Here is a 26,610-nt window from a genome sequence, read left to right as displayed (position 1 = left end):
GCTGGAGCTGATGGAGAACTGGAGCTGGAGGTTTGCAGGAGAGGTGACTTGGGAGCCTGGGAGATGGGGAGGGAGGCAGCAAAAGAAGATGGGTTGGCAAGGGAGATGGCAGTCTGAATTCTGACACTTTCTAATTTTGGAATGCTTGCCTTTGTAACCTTAATAATTTTGTTCTAATACACCAGATACAAAAATTGCATTATATGTTCTGAGGAATTTGGTTACTATGGTAATGGGTATATAAGTACATAAGAGATGAGATGTCAGCAATCAGAACAGCTGTAATGTAGCACACAAACCTGTGACTACCAGAATTTGGGAAGCAGGCCCTTACAAACTTCTCCTGCATCAGTCTCATTTCCCACTGCCAGGATGTGTGTTCCTGTGTAAAAGTGACATCAGAGCTTCTACAACAAATCTTTGGGGTTTTGGAATTTCAGCAGACATGCCCAAAAATTCTGGGTAAACAAACCATGTACCTCCCTACTGTGCCAGGATGGGGAAGTCTCTGTTCCCACCCAGCTGCTGGAAGGGCAGGATAGATGCTGGCTGGACAGACCACGAGCATGTGGGCTGGGAGCAAGCTGCTGCTGCCCTCTGCTCTGGCTCCTGCCTCCCTCCTTGCTCAAAGGCCGAGGGTGCTCAGCCATGGATGTGGGACTCATTCCCAGCATCACACAACCAGTTTCCCCCTCCCCACTGTTGGTTCCTTGTCTGGCTGGATTTGGGGCAGTGCAGCTGGTGCCTGGTAAAGTCTGTGCCAGAAGCTGTTGTGTTTGTTACAGCAGTTTGGTGATGGTGAGGTCTTGCCCAGCCATAGCAGCTGGGGAAGATGATGGGGGAGCAAGAGCATCCTTGGAAGTGTCAGGTAGGAATGTGGGGCAGCTGTTGACACAGGAGTGGGAAGGATTGTGGTTCTTGCACGCTTCTGATCCCCTTCTCCATCTGCAGCAAGGATATGTTTTCTATGCCTACCCTCATGTCTGATTGAAAAACCATTTCTGCAGTGTTTCCCATGGTTGGGGACAGGTGGGTTATGAGGATTATCCTCAACAGGACAGGGCTGCTGGAGAGCTGATGGAGCAAGCAGTGTCCAGGCTGGATGATTACTGTTAGTACAGTCCATCCCATGGAGGTGTGGGTCAGGACACCACAGGGCACAGCAGCATGATGGAGATTTCTTAAAGCCAAGCACAGTGTAATGGTGTGAGGATGAGTTGGTCCTAGTGGGGAAACGTGGGCTGGAGCAAAACTGCTGCTAACTTTTCAAGGTCCAGTCTTCAGACAGTTTTAAGTGGTGTTTTAGTCTAGATGTACATGTGAAAGGACTGTGTCAATGGAATTTACTGTGCAGAAATGGGAGACGTTTTCAGTCCAGAGGAGGACTGGAGTCTCTGGCAGGACTGAATGAGCTGGAGGATTTGCAGTAGGGAGACTTAAATGGAATAGTGCAAAGTGAATGGTCATGCAACAGCAAGTATATAATGGCATACAGAAAATATAAAAATACATTATTATATATAAAGATATGAAATAGAAAAATATGGTTTATTGGTTAGAAATTGAAAGATGCAAAAGACTTGAAAATATCTCTTGATACCATGGTGAGTGTTAAACTTTAGTGCTACATATCTAGGAAATAAGCAGATGTGGAAAATGGTGATGGAGGATTTAGAAAAAAAAAAGCTTCATTTGGGACAGATGTGAGGAAGGGCTGTTAGGATGGTCTGGGAAGTCAGTTCTCTCTCCTGCGTCATAAAGGGAGACAAAACTGGCTTTTTTCAGCTAACAGGCTTAAGGGGACAGTGTTCTATCTCTCCTTGTGCTTATCCCTCAGTATTGAAAAGGGAGGAAAACTCTTTAAACACTAATGCCTGTGTGGGAAAAAAGAGTAAGGCAGTGTAAACTTACAGTAATAGATCTGTGAATCAGTCTTAATCAGTTCTTAATCTTCAATTGGTTCCTAATCAAAATAGGAGTGGGGTTCTGGAGCAGCCTTGTAATCAGAGTAGTGGTTTTGAGAAGTTCTCAGGAGTTGGTTGTTATTTGATGATTGGATTCTGTTATAAAGTTGCTTAAAATAGCAGGAGCAGGACTTAATTGGACCTTCAGTCCTTGTTCTTAACAATGCAATTGAGACATACTCTGTGTATCTGTACACAAATTGTTTAGTGTATTAGTTGAAATGGGCATTTTCCCCATGAAAGCAGATAAAACTCATCAAATTAAAAGGTTATGCTTGTTATCTTAATACATCCTGAGAACTGTTTTTTGTTTTAAGTGAAAAGCATAAAGAGAAGGGATTCAGACCTTGCATAAACCGGTGGAGAGGCATTTCTTCTAGTAGGTAGAATAGTAAAAAACCAGGATTTTTAAAATTTGGTTTTGGTTGGTTTTGGTTGTTTGCCTCTTCCCCTTGTTGTATGCTGTGTAGGAAATGGTTCTGCTTAGTCATGTGAAGACTGGGAAAAAAAATAACCTGAGCTGGAGTAAAGCAAATTGCCATGACTTTGGGGAATTCCAGCAGGAAAGGAGGTGCTCACGGGCTCTAGAAACGTGTGACATAATTGCTCATTAAAGCTACCCCATTTATGGCTGCAGATAATCTGGTAGCACAGATTTAACAGCTATAAAAGGTTTTAAACTCTTTTGAAGCTGAAATATGTTTGAACCCCTTTTTGATTGTACTTTATGTTACAGACATAGGTGAGCAGTTATAAATCCTTGCTGCACTGCCAGTGTCTGTGTGCTGCAATGGGTTGGTCACTCCTAGAGAACAGAATAATCTTTCACTGGTCATCTGTTCTGACAGGGTTTCTCTGCCTGTGCCCAGTGCTGAAGGGCCATCACATACCTGCACCTTCCTAGAACCTCTCCTTATTTCCCTGCAGCCTTCAATAAACCTTTTTTCTATTTATAATAGTAATCCTATATTTTATGAAATCCTGTGATACACGAATTCGACTTTTTTCATAGCAAGGTGTGTTTTGATGGTGCACGTTTGACCCTAGAAGAAAAGCAGCATAAAAATTGTCACCCAGGTTCTGATACCTCGCCTGTCTGGTCCTATCTGCTGTCCCTGGCAGCGGTGACAACCTGGGTGCTTCGGAAGCGGTGCCAGGAGCATCCAGGAATACCTCACCTGACCTGGCTGAGGATGTTCTTACTCATGTAAATGTCTGCTTTAAAAAGCAGTGTTTCTGTCTCTTGGGCTCAGTGCCTTACAGTCATTTCTGGAGGTTAATTTTGCTGTTCATACCTTGATTGGTTGAATTCCTTTGCTCTGTTACAAACATGTTGCTCTTATAGTTTATGGCTTTTCCCTTTGGTTTTGAAGTCTGAGCACTTATCGTGACCTTATTTATGATTTTTAACTACTCTTACACCTTTTCTGCTCAAGCTTAGTTTGTCTTTTTAGGCATTTGCAACTTCCCATTTCTAAGGCTTTTTTTACTGTACTTCCATTTTACTGCTATATGTGAATGAAGAATAATCTCCAGGAGCAGCCCATGGCAGAGACTTCTTCAAGTACTGTCAGAAAATCCGTGTTATTTTTCTGATTAATTCTTCGTCTTGTTTTTAAAAAAAACCCAGTCTGACATTGTCTTTGGCATAATTGTGCAGTAATTTCTGCTGAGTTTTCTGCAGCGGGTTTGGCTCCTGAGTTATGTTTAGTTTGAGAGTAGATGTTTGCTTTACAGTTCTTTACTTTTTTGACCTTTCATCTCCTGTCTTGTTGCTCATTCATGCTCTTTTTTAAGGTACCTGTGTACTTTTTGATGCTGTCAGCTGCCCTAAATAAAACATGTCATGTACCTTTCCCTCCCATCCAGATCTTAAGTGCAGATGGTCACTCTGGTTGCAAGAGCCTTTTCTCTTGTTCAAAATGTAATGTAATTATTATCTGACCTCTTGCTTTTTTTAGTTTTGTATCAATTCAGAGGTGATGATTCTGTTCTCCACCTATGACTAATTCTCACAGTAATTTTGTGTACTTTTTCCACTTCTTTTTGAATATTCTTTTGAGTTGTTCTGTTCTTTTAATGACATATAGTCTAGTGCATAAATGGTTTGTTTTTTGCTTCTTAGCGTAGCACAGTCACCAAGTGATTAGCATGTTGCTCCCACTAATTAATAGTTCAGTTAATTCTTCTGTTCAGTTTGGCTGCAGCCATTGTTGGGACCTTCTGGAGCAGCTGCTGGAAGGGGACAGCAGCTGTGACAAAAGCTGTACGTCACTCTGGAACTACGTCAGACTTTAGGGCAGCTGCTTACTCGTCCCTACAGGTCAGTAATGTTTAATTTAAGTGTTTATGGAGGGACCAGCTGTCTTGATCTATGACAGCACCTTATACCCAGTTATCTTCTTTGTGCAGGTTATTTACTTTCTCTCCTGTTCCCTTGTTCCCCTGTGGGGTTTTTTGTCAGGCTGGGTGACTGCCCGAGGCTTCTCGCTGTTGGTTTGTCAGGTTGTTCCTACAGAATCTCACTGAGTTCTCCTGGGGTTTTCTGTTTGTGTTTGGCTTTATTTTCTGCCTCAGGTTCTTCCTACTGGCATCAGTTTTGCCAGGTTTATACTTGCTCAAATAAGGATCTGACCTGTGGACTGGAGGGTTGGAGGCAGCTTCTTGTGGGACTGGGCAGTGTTCTGCACTCCAGGGAATTCATTTGCAAGCTCAATTTAAACATTTCTTCTTTTTTCTTTTTTTTTTACTGATTGACCAGAAAGACTTTGAATTGCTTTCTTTCAGGCCTCTTTTCAAAAACTATAGTGATACTGCCACTTTTTAATTACTTCTTTTCTCAAGGGTAATTATCTATGTTGTGAGCTTTAGAAACTTATTTCTGAGTTATTTATGCTGAATCCAAAATAGCTAATTTGCTTACGTTTACTCTATTTATTGTTCTGGGACAGAATTGCTTAGGGGTCAAGAAAAGGTTTCTTTAAACTCAAGTCCCATTAGGATATCTGACTAATTTTTTTTATGGGCAGCTGGAGTTCCCAGTATTTTTGCCTCTGGATTTAATTGACTCTCATCAACTGGCCTCTTGCTAACCTCTTCCTGGCCAGTGTGCTGCCAGCACAGCATCTCCCACACTGGGTCCCTTATAACATGTGCTCTTTGGCTGGAGAGACGTGGCCCTGGAGAGCTGGCTCTAGGTGATGCACTCACAGAATGTTTTTTAATGTGATGCTTTACATTAATAAAGGAAAAGGGTTGGCAACGACTGTGAACTTACTGAATTGCAGAAGGATGGGGACAGAAGATTTCATTTTTTCCAGTTGCCTTCCTCATAGCTTTGCTAGCCTAAGGAATCACTAAATTTAGAGCTGACCTTCTTAATAAATGTACCAGAACTATCACGAGCAAAGACATCCAGGAGATGTTAGTATTGAACATGTCAAGGAATGGTGAGCACTTCTTGATCTCATGGGATATTCTGCTTTAAATAGTAGGGGAAAAAAAGCAAGATTTGCTTTAATTTTTCTCAACTGCATTGGTATTGTCTTTTACATGTGTTGTTTAAGTGGTAGGGTCAGTGGTAGATTTGGTGTAAGTGATATTGTAAAAATTGCCAGTTAACAAAACTAGTATTTTCAGGAGTACAGGTAGTGTTAGAAATGTTTGTGTTTGCTTATAACTGACATATGAAACCTGTCAAAAGAGATGTTTGTTCAGAATATCTTATCTTTAACACAGGAACACACTTACCCAGTTAGTTATCTTTTAAATTCTTAGGAAACTTGAAAGATTGTGGAAATAATTAAAAATAAATATTTACACCCAGCCCAGAAACACAGATCCTGGGCTTGTCAGAGAAAGTTTGGGAAATACATCTTTCTGACCCTTTCGTTAGTGACATTCCTGGAAAGTAAACACCCAAGCAGAACAGCTCAGCTGGATCAGAAAGTGTGCTGGGGTAAGTAATTCAGGGAGTTGATGATGGACATTTTAGTGTCAGAATCTTGAGAGGAAATCAAAGTAAGGCACAGAGTCTACAAGTACACGTATAAGAGAAATGCAAGCAGTGCTCGAACATGAAAGTGTCTTCCTGAGGCTATTCTGTGAAAAAGTGTAATGAAAGAAAAAAACAGGTAGAAAAGCAGAGAGAGAAAGAAAAAACCTGCAAAGAGGTTTTTTCAGGATGGAACTATTCCTCAAAAATCTTTTAAAAGTAAATTGAAAAGGGAATCTTATAGGAATGGTAGACTTGTTCCTTGTCAGATGAAGAAAGAAGGACAGAGTGGGGAAGAAAAGCCTGTTTGAACATAAATGCTCACACAGACAAAAAATTGCAAGAATTCACTGTAATATCCAGGTGCAGATTGATCTTATCCTTCTAATCTATTCCTTCTAGAAATACCTAGCTGAGGGAATGTGAAAGATAAAGGAGACAGCATTTCATGCCTGTTCTTTGCTGGACTCCTATGGAGAAGGTTCTCTGTTCCTGTGCAGGAAGCAGAACTTTGTCACAGAAGTGTGCATGGGGTTGGAGACCATGTGAAGTGCCCTTGCTGCTGTAAGGCAAGTGATGGAAGTGTCCAGCATGGCTCTGAGATCTCACCTGCTTCAGGCTTTGGCAGCAGAAGGGCCTCCTGACCTGGAGATAAAATGATTCTGTCTTTTCCCTTCCGCTGGAGACTGGCAGAAAGCAAAGGAGAATCTCATGTACATGGAGTGAAAAGCAGTGTGGAAAAGAATCTCACTGGGGCTTCCCATGCTCCACAGGTAGCTTCCTGCTCATCCCGTTCCAGGTGGTTTTATTCTGCTTGTAGTTGGCATTATTTTAGGATGATCAGTTTGGTGACAGCTTTTTGGATATTTTTCTGAGTATTTAACATTTTTCTAACAGTTTGGTGTAGAATGTCATTCATCTGCACCTCCTTTTTCCTTATTGACTGACAGCCCTGGTGGATCCAGTCTGGAGAACAAATGTACTGAAAAGAATGATTTTAAGATCATTAAGAGAAAGGCAAGTTCATTACTTTGTCAGCATTTTTTTGTCTGAGCTGCAGCTCACGACTAAGTGGTAAAAGTAAGTTAGCAGGATCCCAAGGGAGATGTTCCTGAGTGCCCTTTGTCCCCTTTGCAGGGCATGGGAGAAGTTAAATGCCCATTGCTGCATCTCCAGCCTTTTCTTGTTTCATTTCTGGGTTTGTTTTTTTGTTTGTTTGTTTTGTTGGTTTTTTTTTTTTTCCTTAATTGCCACTCTAGCAAAAATTCCAAATTGCAGAACTAGGAGGAGAAAAAATAACATGTTGTGAGCTTGGTGGGAGAGGCTTAGCCAAGTGCACAAGGAGTCTGGGAGATGGGGTTTTGCATGAGTCAAGGGATTGCAATTCCTGTCTGTTCTGGGAGGTTTGAGGTGCTGATGGACCTTCCATTGTGACAGTCACTGGAACACAACTGTCTTGATGCCATCTGCCTGGGGTCACTGAGGGTGGACAGGAAGCTGATTTTTAGCTATTCAAGGAAACAGCCACCTTCTGCTGTGAGCAGAGTAACTGTTCTTCCATGTGTTCAGAGCATGTTAAGGCCCTTGGGAATTACTCTGCTTTTGTCAGAATAGGAAAAAAGGGGCTGACTGGGTGGAGCAGAGCCTGGGTTAAAAGAGGTTTGAAGAAATGCAAAGCAATAAAAACCAGTGTATATAGTTTTGACAAGCTTGCTGGAAGGAGGAATGTGGTGCAGTGATCAGGAATGTGCTTTCCCAGGAACCGTGTGAGTCCCTCTGTGTTTGCTGAGCTGTGCAGAAGGATGGGTTCAGTCTTGAATCTGACAGTATCACTCTGGCTGCAGGTTCTCTGAATTTCAGAGGAGCTAACAGAGCTCCTTCTGTCTGTGCCCTCGTGGAAAGGCCCCACCACTGGCTGGCACCTGGCTTTTGGGAGCAGTAAATAAAGTGATAGGAGCTGTAGGGGGTAATTCCTGCCCTTTATCTTTCTGGGTGAGGTAACTCCATGCATAGAATTCATCAGGCTAAAATTTTAAAGGCTGATTTAAATGCAGGTAATAAAATTAAGTCAAGGATAAGTGGCATCATTCCTAAAGTCACATATATCAGCACTGCCTGATGGTTGTTCATGTCTTCTGATGCTGGACCTTCATCATCTTTTCTGCTGTGTTCCCATGAACTGTACAGCCCTTCCACTTCCCATTCCAGGTTAAATTCTTACTTTGCTTAAGAGTGCTTTCATCTTTTTTATATTGCAAACTTTTGTTCTGAGTTTATAGAAATGGGAAGTGATTTGTCTGCTGCTTCCAAAAGAATTTGTGCTTTCAGGTCAAGTATTCTATACTACAGAGAAACTTTGAAAATTCATTATTTTAAGCATTCTTATAATCTAATCATTCTTTAAGCATTCTTACCATCTAGCTCTTATTTCAGGTGTAATTGCAAGTAAAAGAAAAATAATTGAAAGTCAGTTCTTTCAATAGTTTCAGTTTATCATATTTAGGATAGTTGTGGAAATTTTCAGTGTCAGCTGGAAGCCATTCAGGAAATTTTTAATAGTGTGTTGAGAGGATAATTTAATCTCAGCTTCATACACTCCCTGGATCTGACCCATATGCAAGTAACAGAAAATCCCTTTTCCCATTTTTGATAGTTGTATGATGACACTCATTCCCCATCTTATTTGATGCTTGTGCATTAGATCATGCCAGAGAAAATTACACTAAAATTTAGCAGCTGTTTGCACTACCAGCAGTGCAGATTCTTAAAAAAATCTAAATATCAGTTTCTAAATGATGGGTAGTTGTTTTTTAGTGGTGTGAAGGGTGTTTTTGTTGGTTGTTTTATTACTTTGAGTAAGAAGATCTGCAAAGAACCAGTAGTTTTTTGTGTTGAATATTCACTTTTTAGTCTTTGCTGTTAGTGTCAGCTGTGAAGATCATAGGGGCTGTAACTGGTCTCCTGCTTGGTTTGTTTGTTTTTAAAGTGTCAAATATATTCAGTGAGGGAAAAACACAGTGTAGCTATGTTTGACAGTAAAGAGAAGTTTTTATGGAGTTACTGTGCTAAGTGGATGGAATACCAGATGACTATAGCATAAAACAAGATTTATGTCTCGAATTGCAAATAATAACTTTTTTTCTAGTTCAGTAATAGAGGACAGCTTTCCTGTTGCCATTGTGGAAGTCTGTGTGGCTCTTGTTCCCCGTGAAATGGGGAGACACAGGATGACGGATGCAGAGATCTGCTGCTTGTTTCCATTTTGTGCTCACATGGTTTTTGTTTAGCTCTGGTTCTCATATTCTTGTTGGATGTGTTAGTTCCTTGAAATGTCATTTGTAGGGACGAAGCATGCTGCTCTTCAGAGCTAATCTTCTACAAGCAAGTGTGTGGTGTAATTTGGTTTCTACAAACTTTGGAACCGTCTTAAGGAACTGAAAATGCTTTAGTGTATCTCATGGTTAGTGTAACCAAGTACCTTCTAGTCACTGCCACTCACTGAGTTGGTCTGAATGGGAACTTGAGAAATAATATGGACAGGTGATAATCTCAGTGTGTGATTCCTTCTCTTCTGCAGGGAAGGCCAAGCACATTCTCGTAGTACATTGGTGTATATTACCTGAAAATGGTTATTTGTGACACTGACGGCTGTCAGAGAGTTCAGTGTAGTGTGGACGGATTTTTATTTCTCTGAGGACTCCATAGCATAAGACTGAAATATGCACTTTAATTATGGCAACTGACCATTTCGAGCTTTGCTTGTTCTACTCTGCAGAATCCCAGGGGGTATTAGTCACAGGGGTGGGTCTTAACTTCAGCTTGAGATGACATGGCAGGAGGCAGAAAACTCCAAAGAGAACAGGTCTTATCCCGTCCTCATCTTCAGCTTTCTTGTGTCAGAGGTTCAAGGGGTGTGTGTGTACCTTTAATATAGCCATAATTACAGGGATGTAACACCTTATCGATTCACAGACTTTTGTGGATGTGTGCATGCGGCTTCTGCTCACTGATAGTTGTTCAGATGAAAGTAATTTGATAAAACATCTTGGCCTGTAGTCAGTGTCATTTACACCAGTAATGGTAGCCACTAAGTGTAGTGAGTTCAGACTCCTATGTGGAAATACAGCTGGGCCAGTCCTGTGCCTTGCTCATTCCCTGGTTTGCTTTGAATCTTCCTCATGTTCCTCTGCCACCTTATTGGTTAAGAGTGAACCCCTGGTAGTTGTGTTTATGCAGTGCAATGTTCTCTTTTTGTATGAGTGACACCTAGGAAAAAATGTGGGTTTATTTTTTCTAATTTCAGCAGCCTGCAAGGTGGCCTCTAGGTAGTCACACAAAGTCAGAAGGTGCTGTATCCTGTTTGCAGTGCCTGTCCCTTGGCCAGAGCCAGGATCCAGCCACCTGATCTGATCTAAAGTGAGATGATCAGTCCCATCCACTGGGAACAATTGTATTTAACAGTATAGCTGCACCAATCCAAAAACCCTGTAGTGAATAGACTGCACTGGTGGAAGAATGTAAAATACCCAAGTGCAACTTGACTGTACTTGAGAAAACCAGCTGCCTGCTGGTGTGTGATTTAATTTTCAGTGCAGTCTAGTTGTAGGGTTGATTTTTTTGTTTTAATCTGAAGTCTCGCCTGTATTTTTAATACATTTAAAATAATGCAATGGCTGCTTTGCGTGCCACTTCTCCTGCTTTCCATTTCCCCACAGCATTCAGGTGTCATTATTGCAAGGCAGGAGGCAGAGCTCTGCTGCTGGCACTGCTGGGCTTTGGCAGGCAGTGCCTGTTGTCTGGGTAAAAAGAAGAGGGAATTTAATATTGTAGCATCCATAAAAATGGGAGCACTTCATTAAGCGAGACTGTGTAAAGCTTTCTTATGGATGGAATTTACATTAATGCATTTTACTGCTCCATCTGAGGAGATCAAATGATAAGCACAGTGTCATGTACACCTTTGTGACTATTCTGTTAAATAGATTTTAATACTTAATAGTTTTTTTTTCTCATGCATTTCAAAGCAGCAATTATTTCCAAGGATAAAGATAATTAAATTTTTCTTGATGTTCTCAAGAATACAGGAGAAAAAAGTGTATTTTAAGGTGTATCACGGTAGGTGAGGAGTTCTGCTCTGTCCCATCCCACGCCTGTGTGTGTGTTGTCAGTGGGCCTGGTAGGAGTTTCAGCTGCAGGAAGAAATGTTCCTGTTGGTGACATTTCAGAGGCACGCTCAGAAAGGATGCCAGGAAGGAGTCTGGTGGCTGGTTTGGCATGGGGGGTCGGTGGGGAGGGGGAGAGGGCTGTAATCCCATCTCAGCTGCGAGCGCGGGGCTTTCCCCTCGCGCTGGCTCTCACAGGCACGCTCGCTCACGGGGACATGTGACTTTTGGCCATATTAGCAGGTTTATCCAAGCCTAGCCCCTCTGACTAACAGATGTAGGGAAAAGGGCATTCTGGGATTGCAGCAGTTGCTTTTGAACAACAATGTCCTTTTTGTAAGAATCTGATGCTTCTTAAAAGATGGAACATGACATCATTACCGTCGATCCAAGAAACATTCCTTCAATAATACTGAGTGTGCTCTGGTTATCAGCTCCCTTCCCCCAGCTCCTTTCTCTTGCTCTTCTGACATGCTTTTTGTCTATTGTTTTGTTGGGGGCTGTAAATGTGAAACAGTTGTCTTTCAGTGTTATGTGCTTGCTAGAGCTGGAATCAAGTGGAATATTGTTGATATATGAAAAAGAAGGAAAAATAACAAAAACCCCACTTTTCCTCCAGCTTTCATAAATGTAGCGTGCTTCAGGTATAGGCTGAGCTAGAGCTAATTATTTCCCTTCCCACACGGTATTAGTTATGGTGTTATGCAAGGGAAGGTGGGGATATCACAGTCCCGTTCCTGTGCATCCCACTCGGCCTCCCTGGCAGCTGTGTGCAGATGCTGGCTGTTCCAAGGCTCCTGCAGTGATCCTGCATCACAGGAAATGTGTGAGTGCTCAGCAGCGCAGTGTGGCAGACTTGTGAGCAGCTGCATATTTTCTGTATGTGTGTATATGTTCTTCTGCTTGGTCCACCTCTGGGATTTCAGTGTCAGCTTTTCCTTCTCCCCTGAGAGCGGGCTATCACGGAAACGCATTCTGGGTCGCATTATAAATCTCCTTGAATGCTGACTGCCTGGAGGAAAATGCTGGATTTTGCTTCCCTTCTGTGCTTTCTCTCTCCCATACATGTCTTCCTCAGAAAAATGGGAGGCTCCTGTGGAGTTTGCAGCCAGGTACATCTCGGCTGTGTTCCACAGCCAGGCTCTGCAGCAGTGCTGGGAGGTCTCGAACAAGGAGCAGGCAGGCTGGGGGACTTGCACATGCTGCAGTTCTCCAGAGAAGAGAACCACTGAGCACAAACATGCAGGAATATGTCTTTTTCCATCCTTGCAGGAATTGCTCTGCAGGGACTGGAAAACAAATGATTCATTGATGGTCTAGAGGCTTGGAAAAAGGTGGAGTTTATAGTGTCCAGAAAGGGAGGAGAAATGGACAGGGCCTTCTGATGTGTTGTTTAAATTCAGGCTTGTTGTCTTTCACGTCTTCATAATGGAAATAAACCTCCAACTTTTTTTAAAAACAAATTTGAGATACGAAATAGAAATAAAAAAAGCACAAGTCTTGGCCAGACAGATATTTTGGAAAGAAGTGAGATGTGTGATTAACTCTTTGCCAGTGACAGAATTGTCTTTATTAGCGATAATTTACAGGGATTTGATAGGAAATCCTAATACCTCCCTTTAAGAGGAAAAGAAAAGGGCTTTTTATTTATAGTGGTTTTTTGGCATCACCTGTTGTAAAGATATAGTAAGATTTTAGCCCAGCTTAACAGTATACTTTAATTTTGGATCGATTCCAAGACACAAAGCTTGTAGTAAATGAAAGTGAACTCATGGTGCAGACAGAAAGAATTTTATACATTCCCAGTTGTGTCTGAAGTTGCAAGTTCCTCTGAAGAAAGTGTTTGCCAGTGGCCTATTGTCCATTGTCTCGTATGCCAATCACAATTCCAATGTGTGCTTGCCTCTGCTGAAGCAGAGCAGGAGGAGGAGCCGCGGGTGTGGAATCGGCTATCTCCTGTTCTGGATGCTGTTTCTCTGAAGAAAAGGGGTTGCGAGTAAACCTCTGAAGAGCAAGCACTTTGTGATAGACATCACAGAATCCAGAGAATTTTTTAGGACACAGTGGGTGTAACTCTTGAGAGGGAGGGTGTCACGGTAATATGGACTCACTGGTGATGAACTGGTTGTCGCTGTAGGTCAGAGATTCTCTGACTGCTCTGCAGGTGATCGAGCAGATGCTGGGGCATGGAATGCACCTCATTTTGTGTTTTGATTTTGGTTTCTGTCCTAGATGAAGTGCTTGCCTGGTGTCACAGTGGGTGTGTTGCTTCACGCACCAGGGCTGCTTGCTCTGGAGGAAGTGGAAGCTGCTTTGCTGTGGCTTGTTTGGGGCTCTTTGAGCAGAGGATAATCAGTGAAGGATTGCAATCTTTTTCTTGCAGTAATCCATGCTGAAGAGGCTCCATTCATACAGATGAGCCAAGGGTTGAAGCAGCACTTTAAACCCAGATAGTCGGTCGGCTGACTGCCCAGCAGGATGCCATCAACCAGCCGAGCGGGCAGCCTGAAGGACCCCGAAATTGCAGAGCTCTTCTTCAAAGAAGATCCAGAAAAGCTCTTCACAGATCTCCGAGAGATTGGCCATGGAAGCTTCGGAGCAGTTTATTTTGTAAGTAGCGCCACAACTTGTGAATTTTAGCTGTGTTTCTTTTGAAGCTGTGGGTGTCGACTTTTTGGAGCATAATGAGGAAAAGAAACTACTATGACTTTTTGTGCGGTGTTTGGGGCAGAGATGTTATCTTGTGTGTCTGTATGGTCTCAGTCCTTTCACAATCTTGCAGTCTCTGCAAGGTGTTTGCATGCAAAAAAAACCCCTGGAAACTTGGTCCTTGCCCTTTAGGTGCAAGCAGGGATTTATGTGCAAATTAAAACGTGGACTTCTGCTCCATCAATTCTGACTGGCAGTGCACTTCTCTTGGTCTGATCATCTCCTTATCACCTCTTGTTCCTTGAGAGAAATTGAGTTCTCTTTCCCTTTGTGCATACCCCGAGGCTCCCCTAAAGCCATTCTTTATGTTTGACACCTCAGTGTTGGTGCTTTTGTTGTCATTTGTCCTGTCACATCCATTCCTACTGCAGGCAAGAATCCCAGTATCTATCTGCATAATACTTACCTGACATGAACGAGATCCTCATGGCAACCTCAGTTCAGCTTGCTATGTGCTAACCAAATATTGTGGGGCCTTCATTAAAAAACACTTTCCTCAGAAAACCTTTTCACGTTGATAATTATAGGAGGTGTGGCCAAACCTGCCAATTTTCCTTCAGAAAGCCATTTGTGTCACTATTTTATGAGATGCCTATTCAGTGTTAATAATTGCAGCAGACCATGTTGGGAACCTTCCAGCACAAATTTAATGCAGCACAGATGAACTAATTAGGAAAAGCTTCTTAATTTTGTTCCCTGCTTAAAACTATGAGCCACCACTGTCTGGGAACAGATCTGGAGGAGGAAGTGTTTTCTAACGAAACAATACTCACCTGTGGCCTTAAATTCACCTCATTTACTCACTTTGGTTAAAGAGTGAATATCAAGGGAGGGAACTGACAAATCTGTCTTCCTGCTACTTGGAAATATTATTGAAGAAATATTGTGGAAGTTTTTTGGACCACTGTATCTTTCAGAGGCATGCATGGGCCACACAGATATGGAAACCCATAATGCAGCTGCAGATTGCCTGTGAGCTGGAAGCCAACAGCATTCCCAAACACCAGCAGGAAGCTGCCATGGGGTTTTTGTAGCTGCCTGAACTTTGTCCTTGTGGTAAGGGCTGATGGCCCATTACCAGCTCCATCTCCAAAGCAATTGCAACTCAGAGGCCATTAATTTCTAGCCATTCTTTCTCTTTTTCCCCCACCATTTTAAATCACCAGTTCATTACAGATCGGTATTTACTCACTATAGAGTGCAATTACTTGCTGGCATTTGGATTGTGCTTCTTTGTCAGAAAGTACCTCTGATTTAGCACTTGCATAAAGACAAGTGTGAGCAGTGCATCAAACAACCCCAGCCCATGTAGGGGCATCATTTTTGTCAAGAGAGGGTTTCTGATAAAGACATTCTATTGCTGTTTCTGTGTTAGGAAGTTTTAACCTGTAAGTTTTGTGTTGTGTCTCTTTTACTGCTAATGGTTCTGAGATGTTGAATCTGAAACTGCTCCGTGCAATGTGCCCCATCCTTCAAACAGAAGCCCAAAAGATCAGAGAGACACCATGGAGAGGGAAATTTAATGTGAATTAAATAAGCACGAAAAACTAAAACATTGGGGAGTCTGTCTCTTGGGTACTTTATTCCTCTGTAAAGCAAGAAATAGAACTTCTTAGCTTTCTTAACAATAGTTTGATTCTGGTACTGCAAACAATTAAACTTTAATTATTATTATATTGGATTACAGTAAATAACTGCTTTAAATGATAGTACTGAACCCAGTGACATACTCCACTTTTTCTTTGTGCATACTTTGCCTTATATCAATGCTGAAGCTACTCTGGTCACCAGATGTTGATCCTTTGTGTGGAGTTTTTGGAGGAAAGCAGGATATATGTGCATACATGTGTGCCATAGAACAAGACTTGCTCGTTTGGATGGTTAAAGGGAGCTGGCCTTGCACATCCTCCTGGCTTTTGTCTAGGAACTGTTTTTCAGTAATCCAAGATCACAGGGAAACTGAAAAAAGCAAATGCAACTCTGTGATTTTAATATTTCTGGGGTGTCAGCCAGGACAGTTCTCCCTCTCTAGGACTGTAGGTGCTCAGGAAACTCTGTCAGGTGTTGTTTGCTTGGGTTTTCTGATGCAAAGCATCCTCTCTCCAGGCAGCTTTCATGGCACACAGCTTGCACCAAAAAATGTGATTGATAAATAGATGTGGGGTAATTACCCAATAGAAAATCCATATAATCCTGAAGTGTCCCCTACCTTATTTAAAATAGAGTTTCACTGATAGTTGTACCCATCTTCCTTCCCTTTTAGCAGTGATCCCACCAATGGGTGATATATATTGATCTGACTCTTGTCTCTCTGTTTCTGTTGCATCCTTCATAGCAGAAAGTTCCTTTTTTATTTTTTTTTCTTTTATAATTGATATGAATTTTGCTGGTTCACCTCATGGTTTTAGTTTCTTAGAAACTGCAAGTCTGGCACCTCTGAATCATTTTTGGTATTATCCTTACCCTACTCCCTGCTCTGCAGTGTAATAATAGCTTTTGCTTGACACAGGAAACCTACTACACTGGAACACTGCAGATGGAGCAGAAGAATAACCCACTCTCTTTTGTTAGAGCTGGGTTCCTTCTGCTTTACTGTAGTATTTTGCTTCCCTGCTTTATTGGCAGTTCTTCACACAGTTGAATGTTTCAGAGATTGTCTTTAGTCAGTAAAGATCTAGCAGTCAGAATTTTATTCATTTTTTGTCTCAAACAACAAAAATAATCACTCACCCCCCACCCAACTTTATGGGTTCTATCAGTGAGAGGATCCTCTCAAACAGAAAGAAAAGTGAAAATAGTATTGGTTCAAGCTTATCATAGCCAGTTGGAATAAAGACTGCCAGGGAATTCTGGGAATCTCTTTAATGAACAGCAGAATTAAAACATGACTGAAAAACCTTTTTACAAAAGGCAGAGCCCTAGTACTTCATTAATCCATGTTCTGGTAGGCTGTGCTTGATAGTACAAATATATTAAAAATCAGCATTTTCATCAGTCATCTGTGAATGCTGTGGTGCACATTATTCAGATTTATATCATTTAGCTTCATGTCCAAGTTGATTATTATTATCAGAGAGGCTCAGAGGTCTTTTCCTCCACCATCCTCCTGTGCTGCTGAAATCTCTAACAGAGGAAATCTGGGGTTTTACTGGAGCCATCCTTCGTGCAAGGTGCTGCCTCTTCTCCTGCTGTGGGGAATGAGCCCTTGCTTTGGTGCTGAATTAAACAAAGCTTCTTCTCTAGCCCTTGCCTTGCATTGTTGCTGTCTGAAGTCAGGGAGTTTGCCTTTGAAGTGTGAAAAACGATGTACATTTATGGTGCAGCGTAAGTAACAATACTACGAAACTGAGAAGTCTCATCTGAAGATGGGTCACTTGGATTGCTGCCATGTCTCTGTGTATCATCTGCCTTCCTTTAAGACACAAAAGCTACATTTTGGGAGCACTGGGGAGAAACCTGCTCCACACACTGGTGGTGATCTCCAGTGCATCATGTGACATCTTTCCATATGGATTGAATGGAACTGGGTGGCTGAGCCTTGCTTCTGTTTCATGTGGACTGGACCTGGGCAGGGAGAGAAGTTGATTTAGGGAAAATCCCTTCTACTTGAATCAGAGCTGATTTTTAGTTGAAGTCACAATGCTCAGCTCCTGCAGAGACTTGGTAGATGCTGAGCATGGAAAAATGTCACACCTGTCTCCCAGACAGGAGGGTGATCTTTCGCTTAGGAAAGAAATTCCTAATTCTTGCAGCAGTCACACCTGTTGCAAGATATCTTAGTTTAATGCTCTGCAAAAGTTCACAAAGAATAGAGATTATTTGATGATTGTGTGTGGTTTGCATCGTATGGAAAGCTGGGGGAACTGATGGATTGTGTTTTCCTGTTGCAGGCACGTGATGTGCGCACCAATGAAGTGGTGGCCATCAAGAAAATGTCATATAGTGGGAAGCAGTCCAATGAGGTATGTAGAACATGTTGTATATTAAACCTTGATCATTGCAAATAATTACTGTATTGGGATGATTTTAGTTAGCTTGGGTTCCTTCAGGAGAAATAATTTCTATAACTGTAAAGGTGATTAAGGGTACTGTGTAAACAAAATAAATCAGTTTACTGTTCAGTGTATTTCTGTGTAATCTGCTCCTGAAAGAAGAGAGGTGGAACTCACTTCTTTCAGATACAAAGGGCTTTTTTTTGGGACCACAGAAATGTGTAGACAGGAAAAAAAACCAAAATTATGAGTTTGTATATTGGTGTCTTACTGCCCTTAAATGTTCCATTTTAAATACCTTTCCAAAAAACCAGGACAAAAGAATGATAGAAATGGATGCAGTAGTGAGAGCATCCAAGGGAGCCTTGCTTGTACCAAGTAGTGAGGCAGAATGCATCCCTCTCTGGAATGACTGTGCTCATGAGCAGCTGAAACAAGGGCAAAAGAGTGGTGAATGAATGAGTGTGGAAATCTGAACAGCAGCGTAATTCCAGAAGAATTGCCAGAGCCAGGGATTAAGGCAGCCTTTGCAGAAGGGTCTGTAGAAGTGGGCCTCTGAGATTTAGACATTAAGTGTTTTCATGGCCACCCCAGATGTGTCCTTTCCCTGGGATGCTTAGCAGAGAGAGTTGCTTTTATACTTGAAACGTTTAAGTGCTAATACAGATTCTCGAAAAGCCCAAGATGACACAAGCAGCTAATTTGATATTCTATCTGGTAACTGACATCTATCAAATCGTGGCATGATTTTTCAGCAGAAATATTTCTCATAAGCATGTTGTCCAAAGCATTTATGGGGGGTTCCCTCCCTCCATTCTCTATATTCCAATCTTAGCAGCAGCCTTGCTCTGATGATAACAGCTCATTGCTTTCTGTGCCTGCCTCTTGTGTATTGATCATCTGCACTCCAAGGGGCTGAACTATTCCTTCCTCTGTGTGTGTAGGAGGTAGAGGTGGCAGTGTCTCTCCAGCAGTCCTGAATTCTAGCTTCAGAGTTAAATTTGCTATGCCTGTTTCTGTTTTGTCGCTGCGGTGACTTGTTTAACTGTGTACTGATGAAAGAATAATTTGTACTTGCTACTTGTCCTACTGTTTTAATTACTGTGAGCTATAAATACTCTATTCACATGAATGAAACAAACTGTGCATGCTTCAGAAATAGCTTTTGTTTGTCTTCAATGCGTATGTTTCTTTATTTTGAAGAAAGTAATAAGACCGGGATTAAAATACTTTCTATTTTACAGCCATTTTTATTTGTTTTGTTCAGAAGTTTACTGGAGTTATGATTGAGCCTATGTAAAGAAAATTGATTAAGGGCATTCTGGTATCATTTGGTTTCATAACAAGATTTTATCATTGGTGGGAAAAATTATTCTCTCAAATAGGGTCATATTTTATACTAAGAATAGGTTTAAAACCTTTGAAAAATGTAGTACTGTGCTCTAAATGTGATCTTGGAGCTTTTTTTTATGCAGGAAATTATGAATACTTCTTTATTAATGCATCACTTCTCTCTTCCCAGTGTAGAGGCTTAACATGATGCTTTCTTGGTTTGGTTTTTATTGCTTAGTACCTCAAGGCTTTTGAGGCTGAAGGTAAAAGGCAACTAAGTCACTCCAGTGTCAGTGAGAGAATTTATGCTATAGCTGCACTGTGTCATTCTATAGCCATTCTGGTGTTGAGAAATGCTTAATGTAGTCAATCAGCTGCCTCAGTTGTGGGCTTCTGTGTTCCCTGGTTTCATGTGTTTCTCTAATCCTAAAATTGTTACTGAGGTTTGGCACATGTTTGCCAAACCTTAGGGTAAGATGGGCCCTGCGTCCCTCTGTGAATACTACCCACCCACCAACACGTGAGGAAGAGTGTGCTGAGAGATTAACAGGACCTGGAAACCAGCTTTTGAGCCTTTTGCTGTTGGGTTCCTCTCCCTCTGGTTAACTTCAGAGCTGATACCCTTGCTCAAAAACATGTGCAGTGTCAACACTCTTACATTTATGGCTGCGTACTTAAATGGTTTCAGCAACTGCATTTGGAATTGGAGGTACTTTCTGTAGTTGCAGTTTGGCTGTTGCTCTCTCAGACTCATGCCTTTCTTGCCTGAGGAGATGTGGATGTGCAGCATATGGGGGGACTTGGAGGTCTCCAAGGCAAGCAATGTCAGTGTCTAGGCACACATTGGAACTTGATATTTTGGCCTCTTCCGTGCTTTTAAAGTTGCACTAACAGAGCTCCCTTTATTATAAACCTGGCTTTGTTTTATCTGTTTATATTTTTTCTCCAGCAGAACCATTCCTTTATCTAGTAGGTAACTCGTTTTAAATTGGCCCTTGTAAAGATTAAGCTAGTAATAGAGAAACATTATCAAGAATGTACTCAGATAGTTGGCAGCTGATAAAAGGAGCCTCATCCAGTGTAATATAGTGACTAGTAGGGATAGGTCTTTATAGTGACAAGAGTTGAGAGGCAGCTGATCCTGCTGAAGGACACTTATCACCCACATCTCTTTCAGGTTGGGGTGTGTGTTTGATTTGAAAACAGAATTGGTATCCCTTAGTAGAGGATCACTTCTTTTTTGAGGACTTGCTCAGATATTAAATGTTTACCAGTATATCCCATGCACACATATAAATATATAAATATAAAACATTACATTGATGAGAGATCCTTGCATACAGCCTAATTGATCAGCAACTTATTTTGTAGGTCTGCTAAGGAGTTAAGCAGTGAATATTGTAGTGTTGATACAAACTTACTTTGATTTGAACCTTGAGATAGTTTTGCCTCTTAAAATGATTAAACAACATAGTAACAACAACAACAACAAAAAGATTACAGTTCTAAAACGACTTTCTATTCCTTTTCTTCCCTACAGAAATGGCAGGATATTATTAAGGAAGTCAAGTTCCTCCAAAGAATAAAACACCCCAACAGTATAGAATACAAAGGCTGCTATCTGCGGGAGCATACAGCATGGGTAAGCATCTGCTGCTTTGCACTTCTCTTGCCTTGGTTAAAGGTGCTTTGAAATCTCTCCAGCTGGATTTTGGGAGGCACCTGAGCACTGGTGTTGTACAGACTGAGATGAGCATAGCCAAGGGCCTTACAGGTGCTCAACCAACTGAACATACTTTCTGGAACCAAGATTTAAAAAATTTTCCATTTTGCTTAGATCAAGTGTTGTTATTCTAGTGTATTTAGCTTGATAAACTGAGTATTTGAAATAATGTACACCCATCACTAATAAAGTTTTGTAGTGCAATATACTAAAGAAATCATATTATTGAACTAAAAGTTTAAGTTTTAAGTGCTGTTTTGTGAGTTAGCTTCAATAAATCTGTAGGGCAAAGTTTTAGTTTCTCTTTTTGAAATCTGACTAGGACAGAATCTTAAGTAAATCCCTAAATAGCCCTTTAATACTCTGATAAGCTTGTTAAGTGCAGTTTAACATTCCTGTTAAGTATGTGCATAAAAAATATGATATGTAGTACAATACCTAACTGGTCATGAATGTGCTTTGGCCTTCCTTACAAGTGGTGTTGCTTGGTATCTTACACAGGAGGGTTTTGCTTAATTCCAGTTAGAGCTGCACTTGTGGGAGGGGTCAGTGTGGCAGTGCTGGCATGGAGTTTATGGTACAAGCAATACTTGCTTTGTTATGGCAACCTGCACTCTGTGCTCCAGGAATTAGTTCTAGATTTCTCCATGCAAGTCTAGAAAACATGTATTTACTATTACAAATTTTCTGACTGCTTTGATTTCTTCCTGTAACAGCTTGTTATGGAATATTGTTTAGGATCAGCATCAGACTTACTAGAAGGTAAGTGAGTCATATATGCTTATTTGATGGAAAGTCAGAAGTAGAGTACTGAACTAGGGGGTTACAGCATCACAGAATTTTTCTTAAGTTTATACTTTTGTTTGGGGCCACAGTGTGTATCAGGATCAGTTTATCGAATTCTTGCATAGCTGTAGTGGGTTTTTTGTAGAATATTGGCTTTGCCAGGTGCTTAGTTTCTCCTTGGTTCATACTGTTTTAAAGTTGTCAGTCAGCTATTTTTTTGCTTCTGAGTTTTAGGTTCTCCTGCCATGACAGTTCAAGATTTACTTCTGAAAACCCTTGCTGTTGATCCAAATGCTTGCTAAGACTGAAGGCCTGTTGACTAGAATAGCACTACAGCAGTATAAGGGTTGTGCTTGATGAGGTCTTTCATTAAATGGTCATTTTTCTATCAGACTTCTTATAATGGACTGGCTTTGAAGAGATATGTGTGGCCAATAAGTTGTTCCTTTCCTTGCCAGAAGCATTTCAGGACCAAAAGCTGAGCTGCCAGAATCTCATCTGTGTTGCTACAATTTATTTGTGTGTGAATTACTGTAAATTTTTGGGGTTTGAGGTTTCACTTCATTATTGGAAAACTCAATATTGAGTCTCCAGAAGTTACTTTGGAGACTGGTCACATAACTGACAGGAATGTAGTTTATGGTTGGAGAGTGGTCTCTTTGGTAGTAAATAGCTGCTGGTTTACAGTTAGAAGATTACATCTGATTATAGAATGTACTCTGTGAACTATTTTTAGTTTTGCTTCTCATATTGAACTCAGTGAAAATGGACTTTTAGTATTTCTGTTTACATTGTTAACAGTACTGGCTTGCATGCTGCAAACTGTATTGTTTTCAGTTGTAATACTGAATTTCACATAAATTCTTTCCTTAAGTTCATAAAAAGCCATTGCAAGAAGTGGAAATAGCAGCAATTACCCATGGTGCTCTCCAGGGATTAGCATATTTGCATTCTCACAATATGATCCATAGGTAAGTAGTTACACTTTTGCTGTCTCATAGCCACTTACACATAATTTGTTTTGTTGATTGTATCCCCTCCATCCCAAATTCAACATTGTAAGCAGAGATTTTCTTTTCACAGTATCCCTATGCTCCCAAACAAGTGATTTATAGTAGTCTAAACACTAGCAAGCTCAGTATCTGGACATGAACTGTCTCTTACAGCTAGTGTTCATAATTTCTGCAGAATTCCTTCAAATCTGCTGAACTTTTCAGTGCTGATTGTCTCTGAAGCAGTGAATAGCAAGTGCACCCAGAGAGTTTGTAGGAACTGCAAGGCCAAGAATGCTGGGGCAGGGAGAGCACTAATTCTTGGAAAATTAGTTTTACACAAACACACATGTTGAGAAGCACACAGTAAGTTTGGGATGCAAATGTTCTTTGTAATTTAAGTAGCTTCTGCGTTTTAGTAGGATTAAGAATTTGAATGGTTACATTATTAAGTCCTTTTAAAAAACTTTGATAAAGGTTGTACTTAATTCAGAAGGTTTTGCTGAACTGTATGTGAAGCTTATCCTGTTGTGCCATTTAAAGTTCATTTTTAAGGCAGACATTAAGACTAACATGTAAGACAAAAGAATCCAAAATCAAGGGCCACTTTAAGCAATTAATCTAATGGTTAAAGACTTGGTATTTGGAGGAAATGTGAAAATTTTGCAGCTTGAACATGTGAATATTGGTGTGTTTCATAGTCTGTCCAATAGGGAGTTTTCTTCTTTGGAGGGGAGTAATACTGACACTTGTGTTCTGTCACCAGAGATATCAAGGCAGGGAACATCCTGCTGACAGAGCCAGGACAGGTGAAACTTGCTGACTTTGGGTCTGCTTCCATAGCATCTCCTGCCAACTCATTTGTGGGGACGCCATATTGGTAAGCCAAGAGTTTTACTCATTTCTGGCTCTGTGAAGTGAAAGGATCATGTATTGGCTGTTTAATATACTTGGGCCTATTGGAGCTAGCTCTGTAATCTTCCAGTTGTGGTGATAAAAAGTACTTTGTTAGAAGAAAAAGTTTCAATAGTAGGCAGGCTCTGAGTTCCAAGAAATTGTGTATCCTTGTGTTTGTAGTTCACAAAAAGTAATAAAAATATTTTGCTGTTCTGCTTAGACTGACCTAAAGTGGTAGAGGTGGGATTGAATCATCTGTAATATATTTTAATCACTCCCCCCAGTGGTTTAAACAATTCGTGTATTCTCACCGTGTATGGTTGTTGAAATAACTGAAGTGTTTTTTCTTTCATAGGAAAGGCCAGGTTCACTGAACCAACCCCTTTGCAGATCCCTTGTATGCTTTTGATCTCTTACACCTAATCTGTGGTGTTTACTCAACTGCATGTTATAATTACTTCACCACAGTTGGTCAGCCAGCTAAACTATTGGAAATGTGGGAGGGTTGGAAGGAAGGTGGTGATACTCACAAATGGAAAGCTGTGCAAAGCACAGGAGAGCATCACACAGCCTCTGCAGGCCTGCACTAGTGTGGGTGCCTGGTCTTTGTTCCCAGTATCCCATGGTCATGCCTGCTAGCTTGGGGAATGATTTCTTTATGGTAGCTGAAATCAGGGAAACAGACAGTTTCATACTAATGAAGATGTGTTCCATTGCCTAATTTGAGCACCAATTTCTTTTCTTAGGATGGCCCCAGAAGTGATTTTAGCCATGGATGAAGGGCAGTATGATGGAAAAGTAGATGTTTGGTCTCTTGGAATTACCTGTATTGAGTTAGGTAAGTTATTTACTTTGAAAAAAATTAAAATGTTGGTATTTCATACCTGGAACTTATTCAGTTGAATCACAGTGCAGAAAATTTGTGCTCCCTTTCTTGTCCTGGTTTCTCTGGGCCCTGAGTATTAGAGAAAAGAGTGAAATGTGCTTTCTAGAATTCCAGACCAAGTTTCCAGTTTGATGTTTGTGGAACTTGTGTTTTCATTACCTGAAGAAAAAGAGTTATATAGACAAAGAGAGTGGCCAAGTGATATCACTAAGGGTGTTCACGTTCTATGGGAGAGGCAGTTAACTTCTGAACTGAAAAACAGTCAGTTGCTGGACAGCTTTAGAAGTGAACCATTAAAGGTACCAATGTGGAGATATATTTAGTGCTGTAAGTTGATATTGTTTCAGTGAAAATTTAACATACATTAACAAATTCTGCAGTGATGAAGTTCTGGAGAAGTTGACAACTTCAAAGCTGTATTCAGTGTGTGTTGTCACTTCTGAATAGATTTTTCTTTTTCCTTAAATGAAAAGATACGAAACAATCCAATTTTGAAGTGGTAACCTGAAACTCAAAGCCTAAAGAAATGATGGCATTGCCATTAGAGCAGACCAGGATGTGAGTTAAAAGGGACAGTGTTAGTATGGCATTCTGTTTAAATTTAACACGTCGTGTTTTCTTGGAACAAAAACGCCCTGGCTGAAGCACACCATGCACACCACTGCTCCATGCACCTGAGGCTGTCCTCCCATCCTTGTCAGATCTGATTGCTCGTGCTCCAAGCCATCCTCCATGGAGGAGCAGCCCAGCCAGGCAGCGAGAGCTCTCAGGAACACACTAATCCATGTGAACTGCACAGTTTAGCTAAAAATGCTGTCTGGCATTCCAAACTGTCAACTTCATTTTCTTCCAGGACGCGAAATAGATTCTTTCTTCAGAGCAGAGATTTTGTTTGTTGGGGTATTTTTTTTTTTCTTCTTGCTTGCCAATATAAAGCAAGTTGAAGGGGTGTGACTGTCATGACAGAATCCTGCTCTGAGTGGAGTAAGGAGACTTGGCTGGCTGCAGGGCTCCAGGAATGCAGTGAGCTCATGGCCACCACACCCCTGGGAGTCCTGCACGCTGCGTTCCTGCAGGATGAAGCGTGTTGGGCTTCATCTACGGCTGCTGGCGTGGTGGGAGGTGAGACTAGGTCAGGACAGCAGAGCAGTGTAGGCTGGGTCCGTGTGCCTGGCTCATTTGTGTTGCGTTGAGTAAGCATGGGAAGGCAGCAGGGAAATGAGATGTCTGGTAGTCTTCTCAAATTATCACTTAGTCTTAGAAGTGGTCTTACTGAGGGCTCAGTTTCAGGGTTTCCAGAAGATTTCTATTTTATTCAGGTGAGCTAAGAGAAAAAAAAAGGTAGAGAGAGCAGTCGGTTAAAATAGTTTAATGAATAATCTGTCTGATCCTTGATAGCAGCAACTAGTTATCTGACAGATTAGAGGAGGTAAAGTGCTGAATTTGAGGAAAGACTGAAGTCCTCAATCTACCCATTCTGAGGAATTTGTAGGGCTTAGTCCATCCTGCCATAGCCATGAGTGTACCATGATCTCTGATCCATAGTTCAGTGCTGCTATTCAACTCAGAACTGAGCAGACTAAGAAAAGTAGCATTATTTTTTTCCTTGTTTGTTTTTTTTGAGGAAGGAAAGTTTTCTGTTGCATTTTCAGTAGTGTAGGAACATCCTCATGGCCTGACCAGCTTCTCTGGAATGTCTATGGCGAGGCTGAGCTTTATAAAGTTTGCCCCATAAACATTCTGATGAAGCTTCAATTTTGTTGTTACAGTGAGATCATCTCCTTCCTCATTAGGCTTTCATGCTGTGTCAGTCTATAAGAGTAATACAAGCTTGAAAGAGAGAAGAGCCAAAGAGAGAAGGCAACTCTCAAAATAGTATAAAGAGTTGGCCTGTTGCTGACTTCCTGCCCATGTGCTTAGTCAGTTAAGTGTGATTTGATGGTTCTTGTAACCAGTTTTTTCTCCATCACTGCTGTCCTGCTAGAAATAAATATTTCTTAGCTTTTTAGCAACTGTAGATTAAAAAAAAAACAAAGGGGGGGGTGTATGAAGCCAAGAATGCTTAGTGGCTGAACACCCAGTATAGAGCTTACTGTTAACTTACTCCTATTTTAGTACATTACAATGAGTCAGAGAACTCAACTATGATAAACCACGTAATTTAAAAGCTTGA

General features: G+C 41.1%; 1 protein-coding gene across 2 annotated transcripts in view; it reads left to right on the top strand.

The window, feature by feature from the left end:
* Window positions 1–26,610, top strand: part of TAOK1 (TAO kinase 1) — a 69,467-nt gene that overhangs the window by 15,574 nt on the left and 27,283 nt on the right. For both annotated transcript variants that reach the window (XM_038157854.1, XM_038157855.1), the window contains 7 exons: window positions 13,504–13,730; window positions 17,720–17,791; window positions 20,694–20,795; window positions 21,593–21,638; window positions 22,537–22,633; window positions 23,421–23,534; window positions 24,298–24,389. In XM_038157854.1, the coding sequence (XP_038013782.1) occupies window positions 13,599–13,730; window positions 17,720–17,791; window positions 20,694–20,795; window positions 21,593–21,638; window positions 22,537–22,633; window positions 23,421–23,534; window positions 24,298–24,389 (655 nt within the window). In that variant the 5' untranslated portion in view covers window positions 13,504–13,598. The remainder of the gene's footprint in view (window positions 1–13,503; window positions 13,731–17,719; window positions 17,792–20,693; window positions 20,796–21,592; window positions 21,639–22,536; window positions 22,634–23,420; window positions 23,535–24,297; window positions 24,390–26,610) is intronic.

This window comes from Motacilla alba, chromosome 19, assembly GCF_015832195.1.
Source record: "Motacilla alba alba isolate MOTALB_02 chromosome 19, Motacilla_alba_V1.0_pri, whole genome shotgun sequence".
Lineage (NCBI taxonomy): Eukaryota > Metazoa > Chordata > Aves > Passeriformes > Motacillidae > Motacilla > Motacilla alba.
Note: the sequence above shows the minus strand (reverse complement) of the source record. Positions and strands in the feature narration are given on the sequence as shown.